Source organism: Syzygium oleosum, unplaced genomic scaffold, assembly GCF_021117445.2.
Source record: "Syzygium oleosum isolate NSW1041296 unplaced genomic scaffold, Sole_v2.1 Sole_v2.10, whole genome shotgun sequence".
In the NCBI taxonomy this organism is placed as follows: Eukaryota; Viridiplantae; Streptophyta; class Magnoliopsida; order Myrtales; family Myrtaceae; genus Syzygium; species Syzygium oleosum.
In genome coordinates, this window is record NW_026607494.1 from 3,672,377 (window position 1) to 3,691,913 (window position 19,537).

At 39.2% G+C, this 19,537-nt stretch overlaps 2 protein-coding genes across 2 annotated transcripts; both read right to left on the bottom strand.

The window, feature by feature from the left end:
• Positions 1-1,804: 1,804 nt before the first annotated feature.
• LOC115678671 (short integuments 2, mitochondrial) lies at positions 1,805-7,240 on the bottom strand. Its single transcript, XM_030602073.2, has 8 exons — positions 7,043-7,240; positions 6,841-6,945; positions 6,643-6,720; positions 5,940-6,081; positions 5,619-5,689; positions 5,155-5,251; positions 4,089-4,303; positions 1,805-2,338 (listed from the first exon to the last, which is right to left on the bottom strand). The coding sequence occupies exons 1-8, from the start codon at positions 7,235-7,237 to the stop codon at positions 2,087-2,089; spliced, it is 1,155 nt and encodes a 384-aa protein (XP_030457933.2). The 5' UTR covers positions 7,238-7,240; the 3' UTR covers positions 1,805-2,086.
• A 1,994-nt stretch (positions 7,241-9,234) lies between these two features.
• LOC115678669 (nuclear pore complex protein NUP93A-like) lies at positions 9,235-19,002 on the bottom strand. The gene is made up of 15 exons (XM_030602067.2): positions 18,843-19,002; positions 17,263-17,354; positions 17,085-17,151; positions 16,434-16,493; positions 14,643-14,732; positions 14,275-14,544; positions 13,819-13,914; positions 13,580-13,714; positions 13,237-13,290; positions 13,055-13,138; positions 12,571-12,657; positions 11,601-12,503; positions 10,588-10,769; positions 9,886-10,177; positions 9,235-9,697 (listed from the first exon to the last, which is right to left on the bottom strand). The coding sequence occupies exons 1-15, from the start codon at positions 18,942-18,944 to the stop codon at positions 9,620-9,622; spliced, it is 2,592 nt and encodes an 863-aa protein (XP_030457927.2). The 5' UTR covers positions 18,945-19,002; the 3' UTR covers positions 9,235-9,619.
• Positions 19,003-19,537: the final 535 nt, after the last annotated feature.

A 19,537-nucleotide genomic window follows, 5' to 3' on the forward strand; every position in this document is an offset into this window, starting at 1 on the left:
AGTTAGCCCTACATCTACATGTATGCACGCTAGACTAGACCCCCCCCCCCCTCTCTTTCTCTCCTTTGCACGCATTTATTTCTTGGAAAAATGACATAAATAATCCCTGAACTTTGATTCAATGTGAAATTTGATCCCTGAACTTTTAATTTGTTCAATATAGTCCATGATCTTTTACCCGATATTCAATATGGTCCATGAACTTTCAATTTGTTCAATATTGTCCCTGAACTTTTTGTACATATTTAATATAGTCCCTGAACTTTATAACAATGTTCAATGTAGTCCTTCCATTAATTCAAGTTCAGGGACTATATTATACATTTTCATATAGTTCAGGGACTAAATTGAACATTTACTAAAAATTTCAGGGACCAAGTTGAATAAATTGAAAGTTCAGGGACCGCATTGAACATTAGGTTAAAGTTCGGGGACTACATTGAACAAATTAAAAGTTTAAGGACCAAATTGCACATTGAGCCAAAGTTCAGAGACTATTTGTGTCATTATCCCTTATTTCTTCTCTCTCTTCTTCTTCTTCGTTCTTTCCTTGAAGAAGAAGACCCACCACCGTACGTTTGATCTCTCGCTTTCAAATTACGATTTCGCCCTCAAAATAAATGCGTTCAACCAGAAACGCCGAGCGAAACTGCTCGGATTCAAAGTAATTTAGTTCCGATTAAGATGTATCGACACATTTTCATTTGTGGCGACACCAAAAAAATGACCGAATCTTTTGTTATTAGAACAGAGTTTGTTAAAAATAAAAAACATCAATAAAGCAAAACAGTCGGCGATTCGAAGGGAATCGATAACCTTGCCAAAGAAGTCATTGACAACACAAGGTGAAAGTTATCGATGAAAGAAGACTTGAGAAGTTGATCAACAAAGTCATCGACAAGAAGCAATCGCCACAAAAAAACGTAACTCCTTGGTAGACGGGGGAATCAATAATGAAAAAGCAAATTAAACGATGAACTTCATGCACTTCTAAGGGCGGCAAATTATATAGGAGATATATATATGACCAGCCACCTGCCACATTGTAAAGCTGAGGTTGCCATACGGATTAACGCGCCATCAATTGCCAACAAGGCGAGTCTCACAATCCTCCGATCTAATGCAAACCAGGGAGAAATTTATGGACATTACATCGTCTGCCATCGTATTTCCCTTTATATGCCACGCGCATCTCGTGCCGCATGTCTCGACATGTCGCATCTCAACGTAACTAAAAATATCGCTGTACCTTGGCCCGAATCTTCTTGCATTTGCCGCACTTGTCCTTCCATATCTAGACAAATGAGTGGTCGAGCACCTATCCAAAGTACTTCTCTTTCCATGACGAGACAATCTTGCGGGCATGCATTTACTTCTTTTTCACAGGCAAGAGGTCTTTCGTGAATTTTTTTTATTTTTTCTTTTCTTTTCTTTTTTTTCCCCTTCATCTTCTTCGTCTTCAACCTTCGACTAGCAGGGCCGACCTCGCCGGCTAGAGGTTGAAGACGAAGAAGATGAAAGAAAAAAGAGAAAAGAAAAAATAAAAAAAATTCGGAAAAATAAAAAATAATATTAAAAAATTAATTCAGGGTAAAATTGTCACAAGTGTACCAGTTTGGGATTTTTTGTGGTCAAAAAAATAATTCGAGACAAATTTGTCACAGATGTATCAGTTTTGGATTTTTTATAGTAAAAAAAATAATTTTTGGTAAAATTATCACAGCTGTACCAATGTAGGGTTTTTCGTGATATTAACCCTAAATTCAAATGAATCCGACATAATATTCACCGGAAGATAATAAAAGGCGACAGAAAACATAACCTCAAATTTTAACTAAGAAGACCAAAGGAATCAATGCTCAATCGGGTGTTCAGATTCAATTTTACAGTTAATGGATCTGTATACTAGACCTACAACAGGAAGAAACTGAACATCACTATTTCCATTTTGACAGGACAAAGGGACAACCATGAAGTAATTTTAGAGACCGGATATTACTCTTCCAAAGACCTCCTTCACATTAGGTCACATTACATGGAAAATAAATCCGGATACACATGAACTCCTGCAGATCCTAAGAACTTTTCACGATGCAGTATTGACTTCAGGGACATCATCAAGGATGAAGGGACCGAGTTTTCCTGTTCTAAACAAAGTAAGAAACTTCTTGGATACCATAATACGAGCTTCCGATGCCTTGTGGGGTATCTTCAAAGCCTTTTGCAGTGCCTCAAACTGCTGTTCGATGAGGCACTCCAAGTCATTCTCATTTTCCACATTACCATCAAATTCAGACAGAGAAAAGTACAATGCACGTTGAACTTCTGTCACCATATCCTGCAAGCGATGCATGACAAATTGTAGTTAAGCAGCTATCACCCTTGTAATTGCAACCAAAACAGATTCAACTTTTGATAATTGTAATCCATTTTTGGATCAGTAAAAGACTATAAGCTTCATTGTAGAGGCATCAACGAGGTGCAAACCCATACACAAAGCGAGTTGAAGCTCCAAAAAGATAGCAGTTAGTCATTCACAAGAAAGGAGCTGACTCCATCAAACAGACCAGTAACAGCAATTTTACAAGGCGTGAAGTGCGGGGTTTAACTATGAAGAAACACAAGGAGCTAACACTGTTCAAATGAACATTAAAAGCAGTTTCAGAAATCATCTATTGTGAATCGCTTCTAGAAACACAAGCTCCTAGTATACAACCTTCTAACTTTGCAGTTTCACCCTTTTGACTATATCATAACCACTGGGTTATTTGCAATAACTTTTGTTTGGGTTAAGTACAGATTTAGTCCTCTTAGTTTCGACGTTTGTGCAATTTGATCCTCTAAATTTTATTTGTGCAATCAAGTCTTCTAACTTTATGGATTTGTGCAATATGGTCCTCTAAGTTTTATTTACTGCAATCAAATCCTCTGACTTTCTTACTATGTGCAATCAAGTGTTTTGTTTACCCACTGTAACTAAAACCGTCAAATCAGGATTTTTTTCCTTGTTTCTCCCGTTTTTTTTTTTTTCTGCTCATTTGGCTGCAAATTAGCATCGCATATGATTTACTGTCACGTAAGCAATGCCACGTCATTAATTAAATTGAAAGTTTAGTTAGACTAGTTGACCAAGGGATTTGATTGCACAAATCTAGAAAGTTAGAGGACTTCATTGCACAAAATAGAAATTAGAAGACCAAATAGCACAAATCCAGAAAGTTAGAGGACTTGACTGAACAAAATAATAATTAGAGGACCAATTAATAGAAACGCTAAAACTTAAAGGATTAAATCTATACTTAATCTTTCTAACGCATGAAATTACAATCGATACATGTTTTCTCCACTATCTCAAACCATTGAAGCACCGAGTTCATATCTTTACAGGCATCTTTCATTTCTAGACTACTCTGCCCCTTCCGATACTATTTCCCACACGATATGCATTAAAACGAGTGAGTATGGACTATGAACAGAGTCCCTTAACTTGTAATTTTTTTAGCAACATGGTCTGCTGACCAAAATTTCTAGCAATATAGTGGGCATGATATTTTTCTATTGATCCTTCATATCAATTGAAGAGGCTGCACAGAAACCATTCAAGATCAATGTCAATAAATGAACAAACCACAGTCATACTTAATAGGAAGAGTCAATAAATTTCCAAACCATAAAGCATAGTTTAAGATAAGGGTCATATTGCAAAAAATCATCTCTTTTGAAAGTTGCAGAGATTTGCTTTTGTTTTAATCTAAAGGCGGAATCCAGTACACCTGAAACCCAGTCAAAACTCCAAGTTTGAAGTGAATATTGAGTCAAGTGGATCACGATTCTCAAGGCAACTTGTAGTTATCATTTACAGGAAGTATTAAGCTAGTCAAAACTATAGGGCTTTTAATGACATGGACTGCTAATGAATTTCGGTTCATTATCATGAGAATGTAAGGAAGACTATAAATGGATTTAGTATCTAAGTACCCAACACCACAACTTCCAGGTGCATACAATCACTTACCAACAAAGACTATAAGTTTATCTAGACACGTTATAAACCTCATATATAGGCACATATTGTAAATAAAAAGTACCTCTATATACAGGATATCAGAGACATTAGGTGGCTTCTTCTTTGGCCGAAGATCTTTAAGATTGTATTCATGCTTTTCTTCTGGTTCATATCGAATACCCTCCATTCTTCTGTTATTTGAATGCTTCCAGTGAAGGGGAGTGCCTCTACTATTTAATACTGCCAACAAATACTGAGCAATGCGCTCTTCACCAACCACTGAGTCTTTGACGGACCCTGCAGGTACATTTAATACATATATTCTATTATAAAGAAGATACCAGATGGACTGATAGTAACCTATGTCTCCTGGCATGGGGGGTGTGAAAAGAGGGCAAAACTGAAGCAGGAAATAGTGAACAACTAACTAATCAAGTAAATGCAAATTCCACCAACAAGGGTAAATTTAACAAATAGACGAGGGAAGCAATATATATAAGATATACTTCTGTTTACCAATCAAAAGAAAAACATGAAAAAAGATATGCTAGTACCAGATGGATTATACTTCTCCCTCGTCAAGCAATGTGATTGTCTAGTTAAATCATATTGAGGCTGCACTCGGTAAAGCAAAAGAACAAAAGACAACTTCCAATACCTCAAGCTCTGCTTAATAAAGTCACCATAGCATATTCACGGATGAGATTCATCTATCTACCATTTCTTTGACCTAAATGACAGCCATGACTGGGTTGCCTAATGCTGAAACTGGGTTCTAGTCTCCTATGATTCGGCCATCTTCAATACTTGAAGAGGAATGCGCGCGAAACTTTCTAACATATACTAATTTCCCTACTTTTATAAGCTGGAAATTTTTAGAATCTCTTCTCGATAATGGTGAATGATTTTTCACAAAGCTCTGCCTAGTCACAACATCTAGAAGTTGATGGCTAACATCCAATCCTTTTCCCCTTGTGTGCTCTCCATTATGGCACACTAAGTTGAACAGAATCAGTAGAGAGATGGCCAAATCACAACTTACTAGTTTAGTAGTTTAGAAAAAGACTGCCTGCAGCAAAATGAGTCGAGCAGATGATCAAATCATAGAAGGTAGAGAGTGCAAAGACACAACCAAAACAATAGCCAACCTGCAAGAGCTAGCTTCAATCCTGTCTCTATGTCTGGGATACTCGGAACTAATACACCAGGAGTGTCAAGAACATAGATACTTGGATGATGAGCGATCTGCACATCACAGTCCAAAGTCAGAAAAGATTAAAATATATACAATTATATTAGGTGAGAGAATATTGGATCATTTGGAAAATTTTATAATTAGGTCTCTCTGTGATGAGAAAAGAAGGATAGGAAGGGATGTTAACAGATGGCAAGAAAGTTCGTCTACAGTTGTTAATCAAGAACATCTGAAAGCAAGAGTGTCTGAGGATTAATTAAAAAAGTTTGCCAATGTTAATACAAAAGCGATCAATCAATAAATCCAAGATCATGCATCTATCAATCTAGAAAGTTCTGAGTTCATGCACAAAATTGCAAAGTCAGATTGCTTGAGAGAATGCCACCATAATTTTATAGCAGCTGAAGAATATTTGACCTTGAAACCAGCAATATCTTGTGTAACACCAGGCAAGGGGCCCACTGTTGCTCTCTTGATCTTCTCCTGCACTAAGAAAAACTCAGAGCCATCGTCATAAAGCAATAGAAAGCAAAGCAAAGTTACCAGGTAACATCAATATATTTCCAGATTACTTGATTAAGCCTCAACCAACCTCACTACATTTATTTGTTAAGAAACTGCTATTGCACCATCAAATTCTCAGGTTTGGAGTATCTTCCCACACAGATGAGGTCAATTGCCGAAGAGGAGGCTTGTATCTCTTACCAATACACATCGTGAGGAAGTGGAAAATCTTACCAGGAAAACGAGAGGATGCAATTTGATGAATTGAATTAATTAGAGCTGATTTGCCCACATTAGGAACACCAACCACCATGACTAGGAGAGTAGGCTCTCTTGAAATCTTTTCCTTCAATTTAAGCTCCGCGAGATCCAGAAGCTACGGTAAAGAATTACAAATAACCAAGGTGTCACATCTCCAAGAAGAGAAAAAGTACAATCGTGCGGTTACTGCATTCGTGGAAGCAGCATTCCCTAACAGCAAGACATATACTACAAAGTGTCTTGCAATTATTAAGAGGGGTTAGCAAAATGCAGGTCAAAAGCAGCTAAAAAAAATAGACACCTAGCAACAAAAGAACCAAATCTTCATAGGTAAAATCCAGTTGCCATTTTCAAACCTCAAAGGCTAAACCAATTTCGACACTGCCACATTGGACAAAAATGCGAAAACTCCACTAGTCGGTCTCAGCCTACGGCCAAGCTAGTGAACAGAAGGGCAAGCAGATGAAATCCTTAAAACCCGGACGACGGCTTAACGCAACAGAGCAAATCAACTGCCAAAGTCGATTCGTGTTTTCTTACCCAACATCTATCTCATGCTATAAGAAACTAAGAGGACCTCCAAAAACTTGTATGAGGACATCCCACAACGTTCTTGACAAGCAGATGCACTCATTTAAAGGCGCTGGTATCATAAAGGCAACGCATTTCGACTGACCTTCTTGACAGAGCTCTTGCTATGAGCATTTATGGGGAGACAGTCTTGACCGCGAGAATCGAAGTAGTGGGTCCATTTCTACACGGCCAAAAACACAAAAAGAGCGAGGACCCAGAATGATTAGTGCCCACGAAAGGCTTGATCAAAGGGAATCATTACAGAAGCGAAAGGCAGGAAACTGAAAGTAAGGATTTTTACGTGCATGACATTGGGGTTGGCCAAGTCCTTCTTGTTCAGAGCAATCACTCGCTTCTTCTTGGAGAGGTGAGGCTGCAAGTCCGCATTCGCCGATGACAGCGGAATCTGATCAAAGACAAAAGCAAGGCGAATCGCCAAATTCATGCGCATGCTATCAGAATTCCCAAAAAAAACAAGAGAGAGAGAGAGAGAGGGTACGGACGCGGGAGTCGCGGACTTCGATGACGAGGTCGGAGACCTTGAGGCGGTCGCGGATGGCGCGGGTGGCCGCGGCCATGTGGCCGGGGAACCAGTTGACGGCCCCGCCGCTGCTGTTGAAGTCCATTTCCCCCAGCGCCTTCTTCACCGCCGCCTTCGCATTGCCGGCGCCGCCGCCGCTGCCCCTCCCCATCCTCATCTCTCTCTCTCTCCCTCCCCATCCTCATCTCTCTCTCTCTCTTCGCCGGACCAACACCTTCCTCAGCGGAAGCCGACGGCGGCCATGGTCGCCGGTGCAATGGTTGAAGTTAAAGCTAACAACTAAGGCCACCTGGTTACTAGGTATGATGAATCGACACGTTCCGGTCGGACCCAGAGTTAGTGAATTGGGCCGGTTTTAGACCGTTGATCCTTAATCCTTATCACAGACTCTCTTGGAATAGTTCCATTATTAGAATAAGAACTTGTCCCGAAAGTGTAATTGAGTCCTAAAATTTTAAAGTGCAATCAAATCATAAAACTTTTCAAATTGGTACAATCAAATCATTCTGTTAACTTAGTTCAATTTGACGAACGAAAAATAACAACGTGACTTTTTTTTATTGTTTTCTCTAAAATTAGATATCGCGGGACACCCCCTTCCCCTTAGTAAATTTACTTCCTCTGCCTTTTGGAGAATCAAGGAGCATGGTAGATTATCCCGTCTTACACCCCAGGAGGGTGATCCATAATACAGTGAAGTCTCGGCGGAAGGGGGAAAGCTTTTGCGGGGCATCAAGGCTGATACATGCAAAGCCTATGATCGTGGCGGAGTGTTGAACGTTTTAATAGCCATCCTGCGAGGTTTCGGGTTCAGCGATTAACTCTGAAGCGGAATTATGGGGTGCGCCTTCTCGGTTAGTTTCTGGCTCGTTTAAACCAATACAGGAGATCCGATGTCGCCGTATCTTTTCATCATTTACTCTGAAACTCCTGCTAGGAAAGGCCGCAATTCTCAGGAACAATTCATGTTAAATGATCTCTCCGCCTAGTGGCCACTGTGTGTTACAGAGGCTGATAGGATGGAAATGAGCAAATTTATGAGCATGCTGTTGTTTAGGGATTAGAGCAACGTCGGTCTCACTGAGCCTCACGTTCATATCCACCAGATTCAAAGAAATCGCGGACTGTATCAAATACCTCATCCCCGACCATGTCGTCGGGTCCCGGGGCTTTTAGAGGGACAATCCACTTGAGATTCGAGCAGATCTCATCTGCTTTAGGGGTCGCGCCCGAGAGCTGTATCTCCTCTACCGTCAAAAGAGTTCGACGACCGATCAAGCATTGCTGGAACTAGCTTCCAGGTTATCTGTGGTAAACAAGTTTCTGGACTACATATACACGTTGACTTGGTAAAGATGGATTCAAACGTTGATTCCTGTATTTTTTAATTTCATGTCTTCTCTGATATGCTTCTTGACGACAACAAAAATTGCCAACCGATACTCTTTCCATTCGTTGTGTCTTCAATTTTTCCAGAAACTAGGGCTTTTTGTTTGCAACGTCGTCATGATGCAAGGACTTCCTGTCCTTTGTGATTAGGACGAGATATCATTCTTCTTCAAGTCTTAGCCTCAATTACATTCATCTTCCAATCTTTTTCTGATGTTCCATCTTTTCACATGTACTACCCTAAACCAACTCCGAGTCCATAGACAAGAATTCAACCATTCACAATTCTGGAAACTTCAACATATTCAAATTGATGCGTAAATGGACAGTTACGGCCAAAACGAAAAAAAAGAAGAGAAAATGAACATATCGTTAATAGAGCTTTCCGATCATTACCCTGACAGAACACAAAAAATAAATGATGAAACTGCTTGACGGCAGTTTTAAAGTCCATAGCCCATTGTCACTTATGGTCATGCCATACCGGCTCAAAGACCTGTCGAGAAGACTCCCTCCCAGTTCGGATAAAGAAAGATAACACTTTCAGAAGATGGTATGGAAAATCACAGTAGCTGGCTTTCATCTCAGGGAGTTTCCCAATGAATGTAACACGCGCACAGAGACTCCAGCTGACCATTTTTTCGAAATTACAGGCAACATACATCAGCTTGGTATCTGAGATTTAAGATTAAAAGCCACAGCTGTGATAACAATAAAGTAATCGTTTCATAAGCAACAGGTGCCTCAGAAATTATTGAACCTCCGTACCAAGAAATGATCCATGTTTTCACAGTTATGTGTACCAGAAGTTCCTCAGGACATATGTTTTGTTCGTCACGGAATGAAGATATGCAAAGTCAAAAGAGTAACCTCTTCAGGTTTGGTATTACACCGTTTCAACTTTTCACTCTTGCTAGGCATATTGCAGACTAAGGAAGAGGGGCATCATCACAGCACTTTCCAGCATTTGAAACAACCATCAGCTTCGCTGCCCACTCGAGAGTATAAATACACCCGCATGTTAACCGTCTTTTTCTAACAATGGTGGCGCTTACATTAAAGCTATATCATGTACAGTCAAAACTAGCCCACGCAAAAGCAACCTGCACATCAGAGGATAAGAAGGAACTGAGAGACAGCCGCCTTGGATTCACAAGCTTCGGGCAACCTTCTCATAAAGATCACGTGGCCAATTCCTCTTCAAATTGTTCGCAAGAAAATTCGCAATCTGCAGATTCAAAGAAGAGCATCAGGTGATTATTCAAAACAAGGAGTATATATGTTGACTTTCAGTTGATTTTTTTCATCAAACAAACAGCCTATTGAGGATATCCCAAAGTGGCTAGGAATTTACAATCGTCTGCTTTGGAGCATATAAAAACTGACAACTGTTTAAGAACCCAAATGCCCACTTGCCTTGGCTCTTAGAGCACGGAGTGATCCATCGGAATCAGGCACGTTATCCATACAACTAAGAGCAACCTTTAGGAGGTCAGGAACACAAGCTTGGACATATGGAGATAAGTTCTGCAATACATCTGTTGTAACATCTGGTGTTCGTGGATCCAATGGAAGAAAAGGAAGTTTGGCAACCTCCCTCAAAGCATCCAGATAATGACCTGCTCTTGCCAACTTGTATATCGACAATATTGCTTCAAGCTGTCTTAACACTGTTTGTTGCTCCATAACATTCTCTCTCTCCTGAGGACTGAGGGAATTATGCAAATGAGAAATAAATGTCTGAGAGCAGAACAAATAAGGGGAACATTAACGTCATAAATGATTAACATAGTTGACAAACCCCAAGGCCTCTCGAATACTTTTGTGTCTACAACAAGAGTCAAAGAATAAGTTATTTCTAGTCACAAAGCACAACATTAGTGCCCTAATTGAAGCAAGCAATTTAAATTATGCAATAATTTGGCAGCGGGTAAGGAAATATTCTAAACAGAAGAAATCTAAATGATGGACCTGTCATTTCCAATTTTCAAGTTTCATCATGCTGCAGCAATAATAAATGATCTAGCATGACAGAAGCCTATAAAGTTGATCAAAATAGTCAACCCAAAAAAGGAACAGCTACTTAGAAGACTAAGACAGCAGCTACCAAGAGATTACCTGATTTCGGGACTATATTTGTAAGTCTCCAAAATCTCGTTTCCAGAATGAATCAAGCCAGCTGTCTGGCTTTCACCATCCAACCGTCCTCGTGAAAGAGCACATAGTGAGTCTGAAAGGCATTTATTGATGGTGTCCAGGGCCATTGAGAACGCCCCAATTCTCTTCAGAATCTCTATTGACTGATTTAATTAAAGGAAATTATAAGTAAAGGGAAGAATAAGCAAAGGAAAAAGGTATTAAGCCCATACTAGATTCGATACTATCCCAGATGAAATATCCATTAAAATTCTAGATTCAGCAATGCAGGATGATATAAACGGAAAAATATCGAAGATGAAAATTCAGAGGTCAATGAAAAGCTATGCATAATGTGTGAAATAAAGTAGTCGGGGAAACCAAGCAAGCTATAGTTAATAAGAATACGAACTACCGCTAATTTTGTATAAAAATTGTTCCAACTCAATAAACTATATCACAGCATGTTTTCTTTTGTTATTGGGTCACCAATGAAACACACAATGATCAGCAGAACATGAATCACCTTGAAAAGAGAATTTCTGAAGAAACGCAGTCAATCAAAGTACTTTAGCTCTCAAAAATTCATTGAAAACTGATTTCACTTGTGACTCCATAAAAGCAATAGGAGAAAAGAGCGACTTCCATCAGCGGTCACAGAACTTGAGTGGATTAAGCTATCAGTTCGCTGAACTTTAGTTTTAATCATCTCACGTAGAAAACTTTTATTTCTTTACTCTTTATGCACTTTGACCAAAATCCAGTCAATTTTCAAGCAAAATACCAATGCGGTATACACATGGCCACGTGGCCACCATGTAAGCAATTAGCCGGAAAATTGACCAAATTCCAGTCATAGCGCATAAATTGTTAACAAATGAAAGTATAACACATTGGGTGATTGAAGTCAAAGTTCAGTGACATGATTAGAAAACACCATAGTCCACTATTAAGCAAATTTTACACGAGGAGAATAACGGGGAGAAAGACCATACTTTATCATATATCCCAGCTTCCAAGCACTGCCGAGCAGCTTCAAGCAGAAATTGTTGTCTTGTTTTTATGTCTGGTATAAACCTTGTCAATTCACCTTCTTCCCCAGAACCTCTTGGACCAAGTAAAAAGTAAATCCCACCATCTCGCAATAACAGCTCCGTGAGGAGTTGTTTCAGCATCAAACTTCTCTGTCTCTGCTGATCCGCATTTCCCCTCCCAGTCCAAGATAGTCGTCCACCACCCACTGCAGCAGCAGCTTGTGCATAATATTCCAATGCCATTGAAAGATCTCCAAGACGTAAATATGAAGATCCATACTGTCGAATCATGCTAGATGCTTCTGCATAAGCATCCATTACACCAAACTTTGATCCTGCCCCTGTACCTTCCGTAAGGACACCATGGTCGGCAAGCACGATAGCTATGTGAGTGGCATCAATGTTGTACCCTTCATCTCCTGCTTCTTTAGACAAATAGAGGATAGCTGGTAGGAACTGGATGCTTAGGAGCAGAATATATGGGTATACAAGAGGGTCCTTCCCATTTTTGGTATAGTATGATGCTTCAAACTTATTTAGATAAGCCTGCAAATCCTCTAAACTATAGGGGACCGAACTCTCACTAAGGATAGCAGATGAGCCTCCGAGAGGGAACTCCCTGATGGCTGACAGTTTAAACCACAAGAAATCCTCTATGGTGGTGAAAAGTGTCGATAGATCTCTCAGCAGCCTTTCGACAAGCCTTCGAGAACCAGATATCATGGCATATAGTAACAACCTTTTCTTATCATATGCAGCTCGACCCACCCGATCACCCATTCTTAACAACTTTTCACATTCTTCTGAAGCAGTTGCAGCTGTCTCAGCAGAAACCATACCTCCAGTATTTATCCATTCTGTAAGCTGCCAATAATAAATAACCATTAGGGAAGAACAAAACCAGTACATTTGGGCAATAAACAAATAGTACCAGAGGTGCAAACTGATGTGCACTACGGGATGACAAGGCAACATCTCTTGCTTCATTGTAATACCCGGTTCTCAAGCAAAAGTATATCTGTTGAAACAAGAAATTTGTAAAATAAGTCAGTTACAGGCATAGGTGTTCCATGCTTATAAAGCAACTGTAATCAGCAATATCCCCAAGAAAATAATAAAGAGCCCAAGAACACCCTATTAACATAAAAAATAAAACAAAATACTTCTTAATGTAAATATTTTTCTTCCCGTAATAGTTCATATTCCGAAAGAAGGAATAGATGAAACGTAAGTCACTGTCATCTCAAGCAAAAGACTCAAAATCTAAAGATTAAAACTTCAGCAGTTTTCATTTACTGCAGGGCCCCAGCGACAATGAGGATAGCATCATGAATAGACCAAATTTCCACATTCTTATGGTATTGACTTAACCACCAAAATAGAAAAATGGAATACAAAAAAGAAGCATTCATAACCTGCTGCCACGTGGTGTCAACAGGTGGCTGCCTTCGAGCATCACCAGCATCAAAGTCGAGAACACCATAATCGCGCAAACGAATCTGCAACATGAAATTAAAGATAATCAAAGATATAATGCAAAATAAAGCATTAAAAATGGCGCTACTCCAGATAATTGAATAATAAAAAGAGAACAGACCCGAAGGAAGGCACGAATCCTTTGCAAATTCCCAACACCACCACCAAGAGCAGCCTACAAAGAGCAGAAGGACAAAATAATGAGCACTAATCTCAGTAAATACATTTTAGTATGTTAATGCCTTGAAATCTGTTAGAGACGAGCTGGACAAAGAGAGCTCCAGCTCCTTGAATAATGCTTCAGAAAGGTCAAGTTTGATTATTATATAATGCGAGCAAGAGCTATCTCCAAATACGGCTGAAGCAGCAATTTTACTTTGAGTCTAAACATAAACAAGAAGCTTTTGCCATAGAAGTTTCATGAAACCAAAATGTCAAGAAAGGTAAAAATAACGACTTCATACTTGTGCAGGATGACTTTGTATCATGTCCATAATGTACTTCTCATGTCCCCACTCAAGGTGCCGCCTCGCACCAATTACCAATGACATCTTCTTTGAAACATTCCACCGAATAAGTGAATCCTCATCCATAAGCGCCTAGCAAATCATTGCACAAACCATGTTTACTTCTCTATGGCATAAGAAAAAGGGAGCTATGGATTGGCATGGAGAAGTAGTTAAGAAGATTTATAGAGACACACCTGAATGAGATGCCATATTTTCTGCATACTGACAGATTTCCCCCCAGATGTATTAATACCCAAACTTTCATAAGCACCCTTGAAAGCAGTAGCAGGCTGACATTCAAATGATAACAGAAAACAGATTATGCCCATTTCATGCAAAAAAAGAATAGATTTAGTGAAACAGCATCGATACAAATACATACACAGCATCATAATTCTAACAAACGCACTCATGACACAACCATTAGAAGGCAGAGAACAAGAAGTATGTATCATGACTAACAGCAAGTTTCTCAAATACATAGGCTGACGGTGCCAGCTGGCAGGCAAATAACAATAAACTTTGATTAAGATATTCTTCAATGTTAGAATCTTAGAACCGCCCTAGCATAAATTCAATGCCTAGTAAACAAAAAGCTGTAATGAGCACAATAACTAATAAAAATAAATAAAAACCAAAATTTTCATTACTTTAAACGGCAAGCCACGCTCTCTAGCACTGTTAAGGTCCTTCGCAACACCACCATAGACAGAAGCTTTTTTCTCAAGAATCGACTTGTTTGCTACAGCTACAATCTCCATGCCTGAAGGACCAGATGAAACTTGAGGGCTAGAAGCTGTTGAGGCTATTTGGGGGAGACGAGCACCTCCACGGCCTGAATCAACGATGTTAGTCTTGGGTAATAATGATATCCGGCTTAAGCTCTGAAGAAAATCACGCTTTTCCTTTTGCCAATCATCCTGTCAGCCACAACAGCGAAGCACACATTAGAAACCAGGGCAGGAAAGAGTAGAGATAGCAATTTGAAATGCTCTATAATTGAGTTACGAGTTACAACCTCCAATACTTTCAGCATATAATCATTAAAACTTCTAACATTATCCTTCTGTGCTTCCTGAATAGATGAGACCATTGCCATTTCATGAACCTACATTAAGAAGCAGCAAAAGAAAAATCTCATCATTGGTATGTAACCACAAATTCCATAAAGCAAGAGAAATAAATCATGGAACCTTATAGCACCAATCACACACGATGTATTTAGGACATATGACTATAACTATCAGAAATATAGATGTAAATGCATAGTTCAATGTAAACACTTACAGGAGCTAACTAAGAAGAACATTTACATTCATGCATGTTGAGAGGGAAACAACTATTGAACAGAAAAAAGCTAGCAGATGAAAAGGCAGATCAGAAGCCAGAAGGCATGAAACTGTTTGTGATACCGACTCCAAGGCTGCAGGGAAGCAAGATGGAGAGGAGCATTCAACAACAAACAATGATGTGTTTCGTTTACACTTTCAGCTCAGAGAGGGACTGACAAATGCAACACCCACACAAAGAAAACGAGCATAACAGAATAGAAGAACACTTAGAAATGCATGTGAAACAAATATGAAACAGATTTACTGATTTGAATTCGATAGCATGAATTTAGTAAAGGGATCAGACTAACAGCAATTAAAAACACAATTTGAGAGACCTAACAAGTTGGCCAGATTCAGGAAATGAAGACAAAAACATCAACAACAAAGAAAAGCAAAGGAATAAATGAAAAAACAGAAACAATAAACACTATATAAAAAATTGTAGCACAAACTTAAAGAGGCCCATCTGCATCACATTTATGAACATATGTATGTTAACACACCCACTTTCCAAAAGAAAAAACGGAAATCATAGTTTTACACCAGATATGACATGACATCAGAAGCTGAGGAAAAACTAGAAGTGATTTAAAAAGATTCCAATAGTGGAAGAAAAATATTTGCAAACCTAGTACAGAACACCTGTAGCAGCACTCTCGGGTAATCTATGCATTTGACTAATTGAAAGTAAGATTTGAGAAATTATATCGACTTTCTTGAGGCCAGCAGAACAAATACTGATTATTCTGATCCTAAAAAAACTACCTTTCTTATTCATCATGCATGAAAAACAACAAAAGCTTCAGCGTTGAAACAAGAAAGCTAACAGTGAACAACACCTCAAAGGACAAGCAAAAGTCAATTCAGAAAATATAACATTCGCATGTCCTAGGAGGCAGCCAAATTCAACAAAAGAAGAGGGAGAAAGAAGAACAGAAAGGAATTTCACAATACAGTGCATCTTCATCAACTCCACCCTTTCCTAAATACTATCTAGACCCAGTTTAGAGAAAAGCATTAGCTTCTCACCCTCTCACTATATTTTGAATGAAAGGATAAAGTTCCACAGCATGCACAATTGGATTCCAAATCACCAACCAATGTAACATGTGGTTATACTAAGAACTGACCAAGCACTAAAACGAAGGGCATATAAAGTGAGAAAGTGACACATTTGAAAATGCCAAATGTCCTGTTCAAGTATAATTGTACAAGAGCAAGCTAAATCAATATCCTAATGGGGAAAAATGTCAATACCTTGCCTGAACCGTTGAAAATTATGCTGTTGTCATCAAATTTATTTGGTTGCAGAAACGAAATTCATGATATGCATCCTTCAGTCCTCAAGATGAAATGGAATGTAACAACAACAGAAAACAGTCCCATATGCCTTTATAATCAAGTGCAGATGACATACCAAAAACACAGACAAACAGCACCGAAAGAACCATAAAAAATTGAAGAATAGAAAGTACCTGCTGCAAATACTCCTCAACAGTCATTGCTTCAGCAGGGAAGACATCCTCAAATGTCGTCTACAAATAGTATAATCATTAGAAGAATGTCCTATACTGCAGGTTATGGCATTGAAACATTAAAATTGTAGAACATGTTATAATTAATACATTGTGAGCCCGTTACACACTACTTTAAGATGGTATCAGAGCTAGATGTCTCAAGTACAGATCAATAGTTAAAACTCCCGCACTCCTTGATATTACTCTGTCAAGTTGTATATATTACATTTAGTCTCCAAATGTCACAGCCTGTATGGTTGCATTAGCATCTTGTGTTTCACATGTAAGGACTGATTTACGCACAGGAAGGAGTGTCAGAAATATCCCAGATGTAAATTGTGGTTGAATTTCCCGATACTTAATCTTTAAGGAAAAAACAAATGTCCAATGATAACTATCTGCACTAAAGTCACGTTTGAAATTCTAATGTACTTTTAAGACACCCATAAACAACCTACCCTAACCAGACAAGCCTCCACCAACCAAGAAGATTAATACAATAACTACAAGATTACCTGAAAGTAGATTAATCATGCCAAGGTCAAATGTAAAAATATACTAGTGGTAATGTGTAATTAGTATGTCGAATGAATCAAAACAGTAGGGTACCTTCAACTCAAAGGACTTCAGATCTCGTGCAAGCTGTTCTGCATTTATCCCTTCACGTGCAAGAAGCCTGGAAACGACACGATTATAAAAGATGCATTCACCCAACATATTTGCCATGTAGTCAGGCTTGGCACAATGAGGATAAGCGATAGCAATGAATTACGGACAGATACAAGACCTTGTGGCAGCAATAGATTGAGATGGAGCTTCAGCTCTTAGAGTTTTTGACTTGAGCTTCTTGGATAATGCTTCCAACTGATCAAGGTTCCTCTGAGACATACATAAATAGGAAACACAAAATCACTATCAGAAACTTGGTGGACTGATATATGCACAAATTCTCAATTTTCTGATGAAGAGTATGCTCTTCAGGATTAATCCAGCATGCATACTTCTATTTAGTGGAGTGTTGTCCAAAAGCAAAATGGAAAATACAATGTGAACAAAGTAGACAGTCTCAAAACAAACCTTGCATTTGCTCTGTACTAAACCCTTGGGTTGGAATTGTTCAAACATGTCTTTTTTGATTTCAAGTAACTGATTCTTAATGAACTTATATTCTGAAAAAGAAATTCAATATGGAATATTCTTTTCTAAAATCTATTCCAAAGAGAACCTACAGATTGTTCTTTCCTTCCTAAATATATTTCAGCTAGATGAAGGTGCTGCTGAGACTTTCCCCGTACTGATATATTAGGCCACAAGTTTTCAGTGTTTACCACTCTCAACTTTTTTAGCTAATCAGCTTCCAGAGTTCTATATGACCACATGAGATAGAGATGTGTAGAAAGTTCAAATTAATGGAGAGACAATGACACGACTAACATAAGTGTGGTGGAAACTGCAATCATAGTTGATTATGCGAGGTTTGGTAATTACCATGAGCTACTAAAATTGGTGACTACAATAAGAGATTGCATTCACAGAGGTTGCATGCATGGCCTTAACAGCATGACGCCATCCAACAACTAATAACAAAATGGAAGAGCAGTCTGAGTAGTGTCTTGGCAGCAAGCTGGTTAGAGACGATGGCAGTGAACTATGGTTGTAGGACCAAACTGGCAACTTAAGTAGCAACAGACAATGGAGATATTGGTGGGGAAACGAATCTATCGACAAGATTTCTCTTGGTACACCTAATTGGAGAACTGGGTTTTATCTTTCCTTTTCTTTTGCCAGAAAAGAATTGTCTCAGCACAACTTATCAGGCTAGCCGATTCAAACCCTTAAATATTTATAAGTTTATCCCCAAAAATATCTGCAGCAAGCTATTCGCAGCGGCAGAAAGCAAAACCCATAGCATCAAGCTGAAGATAGCTGGGATAAAGAAATAAGCTCCAAACGATAATGCATATGATTATGATTCAAATTTGAACAGCCACCAGGCCCGAATTTAAAACTGAAACCCCTTCAACCCCAACACTGTCCAGAGAAACAAGTACGAGGCAACGGGACGAAAAGGGGTGCTTTAACTCTACTAGACGTCTCCACCACCTCAGGGAACCCCGGCTCATGGAATGCACCTACCCAACGCCCTTTACTCTGTATCCAGGCTACACCCAGTAAGTTGGAAACCCGTGCTTAACCGCGAGCAAAAACAAAAGGGTGTCTGCTCATTCGATCACCCGGGACTTCTTCATTGTCGAAACCGAGAATTCAGTACTCGAAACCCACCGCGTTCTCTCGACCACGAGGCTTTCTCGGCAACACTTCCCAGTAAAACACAAGCACGAAGAGAGGGAGAGGGACAGAGAGAACCTGGAGAGGAGGGAACTGAGCGGAAGGAGCGGCTTGCTCGAGGAGCTTGGTGGAGGAATGGAGCAGATCGGTCCAGCTGCCCATGTCTCCCTCGTTCGCCATTGCTTTGCTTTGCTTTCTCTCCCTCTCCTCTTCTCTCTTTCTCTCGGAGCTGAAGCTGAACCTGAGAAAGAGAGGGAAAGGGTTTTAGCCTTTCAAAGCCCTAATTCTCAAACGTAATTATCTGAATTTTTTTCCAGTAAAAAGAAAAATTATTTCTATCTCGATATTTTGATAAAATTTAGTATTTTCTATCAAAAATTGATTTATTCGAGGAAAAAATTAGTGAGTGATAATGCTGAAAATAAATAAGTAGTTATTGTAACGTAGGAAGATCTTTTTATCCATACCGAATCCAGAATCCAGAATTGGATTTCAGATCCAATCCCGTTGCTTTCTCTTTTTTTTATTTTAATTTCTCCTTCTTTTTCGTTCTTCATTCTTCTTCTTTTTTCTGTAAATATAACGGCCCGATCCAATGAGGGCGAGGGTGGTCAGTGGGGCAGGCCTGGACAAGGAGCGGTCCTAGCAGGCTTTCGAATGACGAAGGGGGACAAAAATAAACTAAATTGTGCAGCAAATAGGGCAGAGTGATTCTGAGATATATTTGTAAAAGCTGGAATTAATTCGACATTTTGACGTAACAGCAATGCTTA

What these genes read in the sequence shown, in the direction of transcription:
- LOC115678671 (XM_030602073.2), bottom strand. Translation starts at nt 7,237, where the DNA reads ATGAGGATGGGGAGGGGCAGCGGCGGCGGCGCCGGCAATGCGAAGGCG. An exon ending in TGCATCCTCTCGTTTTCCTG is followed by an intron (nt 5,690 to 5,939) that starts GTAAGATTTTCC and finishes AGTTTTTCTTAG; the next exon opens with TGCAGGAGAAGATCAAGAGA. An exon ending in AAGATATTGCTGGTTTCAAG is followed by an intron (nt 5,252 to 5,618) that starts GTCAAATATTCT and finishes TGTGATGTGCAG; the next exon opens with ATCGCTCATCATCCAAGTAT.
- LOC115678669 (XM_030602067.2), bottom strand. Translation starts at nt 18,944, where the DNA reads ATGGCGAACGAGGGAGACATGGGCAGCTGGACCGATCTGCTCCATTCC. An exon ending in CTCAGTTCCCTCCTCTCCAG is followed by an intron (nt 17,355 to 18,842) that starts GTTCTCTCTGTC and finishes TGTATGTCTCAG; the next exon opens with AGGAACCTTGATCAGTTGGA. An exon ending in TACAAAGTCATCCTGCACAA is followed by an intron (nt 13,291 to 13,579) that starts GTATGAAGTCGT and finishes TGCTCTTTGTAG; the next exon opens with GCTGCTCTTGGTGGTGGTGT.